This window comes from Oncorhynchus kisutch, linkage group LG5 (genome assembly GCF_002021735.2).
Source record: "Oncorhynchus kisutch isolate 150728-3 linkage group LG5, Okis_V2, whole genome shotgun sequence".
In the NCBI taxonomy this organism is placed as follows: Eukaryota; Metazoa; Chordata; class Actinopteri; order Salmoniformes; family Salmonidae; genus Oncorhynchus; species Oncorhynchus kisutch.
Genome location: NC_034178.2, coordinates 6589726 through 6599117, shown reverse-complemented (window position 1 = coordinate 6599117; position 9392 = coordinate 6589726). Strand labels below are relative to the sequence as shown.

Here is a 9392-nt window from a genome sequence, read left to right as displayed (position 1 = left end):
GTTATTTGGGCTGACTTGGATTCTCCCCAAAAAATGTTTACCTAAATGAGAGATTCTCACTGCAATTTCATTCAGTGTGTGTGACAAATGATTTATATTTGCTTATTTAGAATTTAGTTTGCCTGCTCTACCATCAAAATGTGACAAATGGTTGTGCTCCTTTTTTATTGGTCTGGGCATGTGTGCAGGCAAGAGCAAGAACAATTCTATTGAGATACATCTATGAGTCCTTTTCAATTTTTCTATCCTCCATGTCATTTTACATTGAACATTGAACATTTCTATTTCGAAGACCTCAAATGCACCATCGGGACTGAAAATGCATTATTTGTGGTCAGAAATAATCTATGTATTTGTTTACCATTTTAAAGCTGGAAACATCAAAGACACAACAATTGGAAAACAAATCGTAAACAAATTCAAAGCTCATGAATATGGCATATTAACGTGCCAGATTGGGCCGTGTAGTTTTGTATAATGAATGCATTGCACACACACCTTATGACATGTCCACTGTACAGATGGTAGGAGCGTGAGTCTGAATGAGAGCGGGACCATCCAGGGCTGCTGACGCATTGTGAGGGCCGCGACGCCTTCAATACCCAGAGTTAATGAGAACAGACTGACTCGCCCCCCCCCCTCCCCGTTTCCATTCATCTCTTCCCGTGTCTCTCCTCCTCCTCTCCTCTTCGCCTCTCTGCCCGTTTCCATCTGTTTGGAGACAAAGGGCCACGAGCCAGCTCGAGCCCTGGGACCCTGCTGGTGAAGTGCGCAGGGATAATGCGTCCCATCCCGTGGGTCGCATTTCAACACATGGACCTGCCTTTGTCCTGCTGTGTGCTGCTCGCTGCTTCAAGGACCCACACACACTTCACAACACACACCTCCGATGGGGTGGACGAGAAGAGGAGAGGAGGAAGCAGGAGTGGAGGAGAGGATGGGGGGGGGGTGCCTTGAACATTGATAATTGTTATAATATCCAGACTGGAGAGAAAAAAAGGTAAAGGATAAAAAAACAGAGGTACTGTTCCTCTATTCCTCACACAGGGAACATATGGCTGTTTGTTGTCGTATTTTTTGTCCCTAGCAAATTCACACAAAGCTATCAAGCCCCTTAGAATGAAAGAATGTGTGTGTCTCCTACTCCAGGCTTTAAAGGAGTCTACCTGAATGATGAACGGGAGAGGACGGCCAAATGTTGATAATGGTCATAGTCATCCCAGGCCGTCTGCACACTTCCTGACATATGGTCACTTGTTGGCCTCCGCCATGACATAATCCACGGTGAAAAGGGGGAAGCATTAGGGCTCTTTCTCACACACAAACACATATGCACCGGTCACACTCGCAGTCTGTTCACTGCCCACAGCAGTTTGGGCCATGTTTGTCTGTCTGCCTGTCTGTTGGGTTCTCCCCTCTCATGAGTTTGTAAAGAATAAATTGAAGGGGGCCGATGGCGGTGCAACAGAACCTTTTGGGATGGGGAAGGGAACACAAATGGTCTTACAGTTTATGGCAAGTACAGATGGACTGTCTACTTAATAAGCTGAGGCTAAGGTTGGCCAGATGATGCTGGTTGGTTTACTATCTGGGGAGAAGAGAATATATTCACTATGTGAAATATCTCTGTTGGGAGACTATGGCAGGCAATCTAAAACATGTATAGTATGAAATACTCTCCATTGTACAGGGCCATGCCAAATTGAACACAGTATGTTGAATTACACATCCCATTTTGAGAATGTTAATGTTGTTAAAGAAACAACAAGAGGGATTCATTCAAGTAACAGTTAAACAGTCTACCAGCATTTAATTGAATTAGTAATTCCAAGGAAGGCTGGTTTATTTGAGGTCAAATGTAGGAGAAAGCAATTAGAGAAATGATAAAGGGCCAATGTATAAGAAGCTTTGACTGACTGACAGACAGACGTACTGTATTCTAAGGTCATCTTTCTGCATGTGTAGAGCCTTTCTGATTACAAGACTAGGAGAGACCTTGGACATGACAAAAAAAAAACATTTCCCTCACTTCTCCTCAGATAAAGAGATTCGAAGCAAGGTCCCCCTCCCTTATTTCAGCAGCCACCTGAGGATAGTGAGAAGGAGGAGGAACTCTGTAAAAGATGCAATAAATGTGAACAATATGTGGGACGGTAGCGTCCCACCTCGCCTACAGCCAGTGAAATTGCAGGGCGTCAAATTCAAAACAACAGAAATCCCATAATTAAAATTCCTCAAACATACAAGTATTGTACACCATTTTAAAGATAAACTTGTTCTAAATCCAGCCACAGTGTTCGATTTCAAAAAGGCTTTACCACGAAAGCACACCAAACGGTTATGTTAGGTCAGTACCTAGTCACAGAAAAACACAGCCATTTTTCCAGAGAGGAGTCACAAAAAGCAGAAATAGAGATAAAATTCATCACTAACCTTTGATTATCTCCATCAGATGACACTCATAGGACTTCATGTTACACAATACATGTATGTTTTGTTCGATAAAGTTCATATTTATATCCAAACATCTCAGTTTACATTGGCGCGATACGTTCAGTAATGTTTTGCTTCCAAAACACAACATGTTGCAGAGAGCCACATCAATTTACAGAAAATACAAGTGTTATGCATGGAACTTTAGATAAACTTCTCCTTAATGCAACCGCTGTGTCAGATTTCGAAAAAGCTTTTTGAAAAAGCACACCATGCAATAATCTGAGTACAGCGCTCAGACAACAAAACAAGCCATACAGATATCCGCCATGTTGTGGAGTCAACAGAAGTCAGAAATAGCCGTATAAATATTCACTTACCTTTGATGATCTTTATCAGAATGCACTCCCAGGAATCCCAGTTCCACAATAAATGTTTGATTTGTTCGATAAAGTCCATAATTTATGTCCAAATACCTCCTTTTTGTTCACTTGTTTAGTACACAGTCCAAACTCACGAGGTGCGGGCAAGTCCAGGCTAAAGTTCAGATGAAAAGTCATATTACAGTTCGTTGAAACATGTCAAACGAAGTATAGAATTAATCTTTAGGATGTTTTTATCATAAATCTTCAATACTGTTCCAACCGGAGAATTCCTTTGTTTGTAGAAATCCTATGGAATGCATGGCACTCTGGCAGACCTCTGACTCATTCAGCTCTCATTCCCCCCTCCTTCACAGTAGAAGCATCAAACAAGGTTCTAAAGACTGTTGACATCTAGTGGAAGCATTAGGAAGTGCAATATTACTCCATAGACACTGTATATTCGATAGGCAATGACTTGGAAAAACTACAAACCTCAGATTTCCCACTTCCTGGTTGGATTTTGTCTTAGGTTTTTGCCTGACATATGAGTTCTGTTATACTCACAGACATCATTCAAACAGTTTTAGAAACTTCAGAGTGTTTTCTATCCAAATCTACTAATAATATGCATATATTAGCAACTGGGTCTGAGTAGCAGGCAGTTTACTCTGGGCATCTTATTCATCCAAGCTACTCAATACAGCCCCCCAGTCCCAAAGAAGCTAAGGTCATCTTGCTGCATGTGTAGAGCCTTTCTGATTACAAGACTAGGAGAGACCTTGGACATGACAAAAAAGAAATCCATCACTTCTCCTCAGATAAGGAGATTTGAAGCAAGGACCCCCTCCCTTATTACAGCAGCCACCTGAGGATAGTGAGAAGGAGGAGGAACTCTGTAAAAGATGCAATAAATGTGAACAATAAATCAGAACATGACCCAATCAAAGAAGAGGATGTGAGGCATGATGGGAAGGGACCAAGCAAGCTGTTTTATTTCTGTGTCTCAAATCAAATCAAATTGTATTGGTCACATACACATGGTTAGCAGATGTTAATGTGAGTGTAGTGAAATGCTTGTGCTTCTAGTTCCGACCGTGCAGTAATATCTAACAAGTAATCTAATGATTTCACAACAACTACCTTATACACACAAGTGTAAAGGAATGAATAAGAATATGTACATATAAATATATGGATGAGTGATGGCCAAATGGCATAGGCAAGATGCAGTATATGGTACAGAGTACAGTATTTACATATGAGATGAGTAATGTAGGGTATGTAAACATTATATAAAGTGGCATTGTTTAAAGTGACCAGTGATACATTTATTACATCCTATTTTTAATTATTGAAGTGGCTAGAGATTTCAGTCAGTATGTTAGTGATGGCTGTTTAACAGTCTGATGGCCTTGAGATAGAAGCTGTTTTTCAGTTTCTTCGTCCCAGCTTTGATGCACCTGTACTGACCTCGCCTTCTGGATGATAGTGGGGTGAACAGGCAGTGGCTCGGGTGGTTGTTGTCCTTGATGATCTTTTTGGCCTTCCAATCAGGTGGTGTAGGTGTCCTGGAGAGCAGGTAGTTTGCCCCTCGTGATAAGTTGTGCAGACCTCACTTCCCTCTGGAGAGCTTTACAGTTGTGGGCGGAGCAGTTGCCGTACCAGGCGGTGATACAGCCCGACAGGATGCTCTCGATTGTGCATCTGTAAAGGTTTGTGAGTGTTTTTGGTGACAAGCCGAATTTCTTCGGCCTCCTGAGGTTGAAGAGGCGCTGTTGCGCCTTCTTCACCACGCTGTCTGTGTAGGTGGACCATTTCAGTTTGTCCATGATGTGTACGCCGAGGAACTTAAAACTTCCCACCTTCTCCACTACTGTCCCGTCTATGTGGATGGGGGGGGGGGGGGGGGGGTGCTCCCTCTGCTGTTTCCTGAAGTCCACGATCATCTCCTTTGTTTTGTTGATGTTGAGTGTGAGGTTATTTTCCTGAAACCACACTCTGAGGGCCCTCACCTCCTCCCTGTAGGCCGTCTCGTCGTTGTTGGTAATCAAGCCTACCACTGTAGTGTCATCTGCAAACTTGACGATTGAGTTGAGGAAAGAGGACGTTAGGAGGTATGGAATTGAGATCTTCCCTTTGACATTTCCCTTGGTTCCATAGATGCCCTGAGAGAGAGAGAGAAATCATAGGGTTGATGGGTCATCAGTACACGTGACACACCTGCTCTAAACCAATTTGAAGATGCCTCCAACCATTTATGAATGAGCCTATGCAGGTTATAGATGAGTCTGCAATGGTGGCGTCGGAGCCATTTTGGCCTTCTTATGTGCTCATTTCATGTGTTGTGTATATGTTGTCTGTCTAGGGATGTTTTCACTTGTTATGTACACTAGGGAAATTCTCACATTGTGGTTATGGTCACATGGTACAAAGGTAACCAGGAAGTGTTAACACAAGTGAGAGGAGAAAGGATAAGGTTCTTACCATCTCACAGGAAAATGCTTATGGAATTACACCTCATATGTATTGGAACTCTGTAAAAGATGCAGTAAATGTGAACAATAAATCAGAACATGACCCAATCAAAGATCTAGGCCTGGAAATCCATTTCTATGTGGATGCATCATGAACTGTTTTCAGCCTGTGCAAGTAGCTTTTTCTATAAGGAATCGCCTCTAGGCCTACAATAGCTCTCTAAAACCCAAGGGGAGTATACCAATGAGTTCTCATTTGAATGTATGGGCCACAGCTGGATAAATGAACAACAATCCTGACGCTCTGTTTTAACGTTATTAAGAAACAGTAATAATCCTTGCTTGCAAGACATAACTTTCACATCAGGGATAAATAATATTTCAAATACGCAGTTTAGAAAGTTGCACAGCCCCCAGCCAAGGTAGGAAACTTCCTCCCCATTTATGCTCCATTGCAGACATTTGAAGCAGACAATTGGAGGGGAGGAAGTGTGGTCTACGTTGGCCTAATCGGGTACAACTTTCCTAAACTGCATACCGTAAGTGTATATTTTGTATTTGAAAATTATTTCTCGCTTATATAAAAGTGTTGTTCCAAATGTTTCCTGAAACTGTACAGCGTGCCAGCGGTATTCGCGTTTAGACATAGCATTTGAGAAGCGTCTGAGCGTCTGGACATGTTCCTTACAAGGCTGAAGAGGACGTCCAGTGGTTGAATGTAATGTAATAGAATTGGAGTAATGAATAAGGGCTAGGCCAACATGTAATTTCTCTGCTTTAGTTTATTGTGAATGAATAACCTTCTGAAGGCAGAACATCTCTAATCTTAAAGGTGTTCATAATGCAAGTAAATCATATAGCATCGAAATGATGTAAGATGCCCACTGACTTGCACAAAGTTCTCCATTCGTTTTCCTCTCGTCACGGTTAATAATATTGACCAAAGAGATCCCCCCCACCGCTCACCTCAACGAATTATTCTCGTGCAAATCGCCTAAGGTTTGTTGACATACATATTTAATGTTCATATCACATATATTTATTTATTTACTTTGGTATATTCATCTAATCGTTTGTTTATTAAATATTATTCTATTTAAAAAACACCATGTGCAAATGTTGCGCCTGATCTAACCTTGGCCTACATTATTAGACCACAACCCTTAGCAGAATTGATGGCAATACATCAGAAATAAATACAAAGATTTGGATCTTTGCTCATATTTGGCAATATTACATGGATGTGCTTGCCCGCTCATAAATTTCCATCTCTCCTCCATCCCCTCTCCCTCTCTGTTTCCCACGGGAGGTGCCAGACGGCCAGTAATTTGGTTGTCTTGGCTCGTCTGGAGTAACACCTGCCCCCTCTCTGGGGAGAGCGCCTTTCAGCCAGGAGCTAGCGAGGAGCAGCACAGAGTACATGCACAGGAGAGAAAAAAATCACATATAGGCTATATACTCTCTTTGCTTGCTTGACCAGTGCCTAAATCGTGTGTGTGTGTGTGTGTGTGTGTGTGTGTGTGTGTGTGTGTGTGTGTGTGTGTGTGTGTGTGTGTGTGTGTGTGTGTGTGTGTGTGTGTGTGTGTGTGTGTGTGTGTGTGTGTGTGTGTCTAAACAGTTTCAAAGCAGCGGGACATAGGCTATAGTGTGACACCGACGTCATTTAATAATACTGTATATCATTCGAATTTGGGGGGGAAATGAAAGATATAGAGGCCTGTCAATCAAGACCATTTCGGAAGTGTAATAGGCTAGGCTACCGTCGTGCTTTTCCTCCAGGACGACAGCTGCTGTTTCAAAAATTGAAATAATTTTTACCAAGGCCATTGCACTGTTCATTTCATTCATATTACTCCAATCATTATGCAAGGGATTTTACCCCCTGAGCGACTGGCAGACTAATTTCAACATTGTGTGACTATTTTTGGAAAGGAGATTCCCAAGTAATTATTCCCAGTTTTAGTCTCAATAAAATTACAATTAAAACAGAAAAGCCTCAATAGCATGTATTTCTTTCCTTTTTTTAATCAAAAAACACCACCGGAAAATATAAAAAATGCGTTCATTAAAAACCAGCTGTCACAATAACTCTACTACAAAATATCTGCATAAAGCAACAAGTACACAACCCTGAAGAGACAAAAAATCTTTGGATAGAAGATATGTTTTTCTTCGCTATAAAATTATTGTGTTTTTTGAGATACAAAGCAGAGACAGATATATAAATAAATACCTCTAGCTTTTAAGGAAATAAAAACATTTAATAGAAATCAGACTATTTTGAAATGATTTTTGGTCACAGCAAAAGAGGTTTGCCTCTGAATTGTAAAGTGATATATCCGGTTAGTCGAATTAAACTTGTGTGGATGTTTTTCTTTCGTAGGCTTCAGTCTATTGTTAAGTTTTGATTAACTTCCTTCTACTTCACACTTAAGAGAACTAAACGAAGTTTTGACGTTTATGAGTTTACTTAACCCAACATGATTAAGTGCTTATCGTTGCCTGATAGACAATAGACATGAATAAAAGTATATTACACTTAACGTACTAATTCAATTAAAAAAAATACGTATAATACAAAAACAGAAAGTGCCATTTGAAGAGCAACAACATCATTTTCGAATTTCAACATCACAGCCTAAAATATACATGTATACAATGATACAAACAATGGACATTTACATAAAAGACGTTAGTCTATTATAAACATAAATAAATAAGGTAACCTTAATATTAACACATTTAAATAAATAATTCCATAAACTTAAATAACAATGATAAAGGTCACAATTGTACGCGTCATAAGTGGCACTAATGCATTTGAACTTGTTCTCCTTTATGGAAACATCAACTATGCTATGTCTATAAAGCAGCTATATCATTCCGTTTACATCCGTTCTTTCGTTCATCTGGGTTACCCAGCCTCACCATACGCAATATCAAACAGGCATTTTCTTCAAAATCATGGATAAGTAGGCTGTAGGCTGCAGACTCCTTCTCTCCCCCCTTTTTTTTGTACTTTCTGGCAACTTTCATGTATCCCCGATTTCATAAGTGACATGTCACCCATATTTCTTTCTGGTCCCTCCATTCTCATTGTCCAATTCTCCCATTTGAAAATGTATCTCACTAATTTCAACTAGACATCCAGAACGTGATTGAGATAGGAGATATAGCATATTGCAAGTCTAAGGATCTCGATCTTGGAGAGTTTCTTGTCAGGGGGAAGGGTTGGCAGCAACTTTCTCAGTTCAGCGAAGGCCACATTGAACGCTTCCACGCGGATCCTCTCGCGCGTGGCGTGGGCCGAGCGGTACTTGGCCGTTGCACGTCTCCTCCGTCTCTTCTCCTCCCTGCTGAGGGTCGGTTGGGCCAGTGACCTCGTCTTCCCCTCCCCCTCCATCGGTTCGTCGGACAGGCACCCGACCTTGAGGTCATTGAGCACCGACTCTGCGTCCGATTGTCCCCATCCGAGGTCGGAATCAGCTTGGTCTGGACTCAGCATCATTTTCAGTCTTTTCATATGTTTTTCAGTTCGTATCCAAAAACAGCTGAAGAGAGAGATATTATTGATTCATTTAGTATAATGTTGTGAACACAATAATACTTTTTCGTTACCATTGGGGTTCAGAATTATGATTGGGAGTAGTTTTTGCATGGCTGTGTTGCTATGACCTGTCACAGGGGGTAGAAGATAGGCAGACCATAATCATAAAATAGATCGTTTGAGATCAAGTGCCGAATATTTAGAAATGTGATAGTCTTAATGGAAATTGCAAAAGCAACAGACAGTGATGGAAATACTGTAAATTGTAATAGGTTTTTGTACTTCTATTTTCTCCAATGCATAATTTATTCTCCAATGATTTTTGTTATAGAGCATTAAATATTAAATCTAGGCCATTTTCTTTTCACTTATGTGTCAGTTCTTATGATTTATTTTGCAGCAAACATTGCATTTTTCAGAATATTAAAGCAAATTAGGATAAATATTGAGAGAAACCATGCTATTCAAATGAACATATTCCATATTCCAAGTCGTCCATCTGTCACAGTGAGATGAACACATCTGCTTGGCTTCGAGCAGTATGACTTGACAGGATGGAACAACAACGAAATA

General features: G+C 40.8%; 1 protein-coding gene across 1 annotated transcript in view; it reads right to left on the bottom strand.

Annotated features, from left to right (window-relative positions):
• Positions 1-7169: 7169 nt before the first annotated feature.
• LOC109890089 (helix-loop-helix protein 2) overlaps positions 7170-9392 on the bottom strand; it is a 3042-nt gene continuing 819 nt past the window's right edge. Inside the window, exon 2 of the mRNA XM_020482041.2 lies at positions 7170-8823. Coding sequence (XP_020337630.1) covers positions 8412-8795 — 384 coding nt within the window. The 5' untranslated portion in view covers positions 8796-8823 and the 3' untranslated portion in view covers positions 7170-8411. The remainder of the gene's footprint in view (positions 8824-9392) is intronic.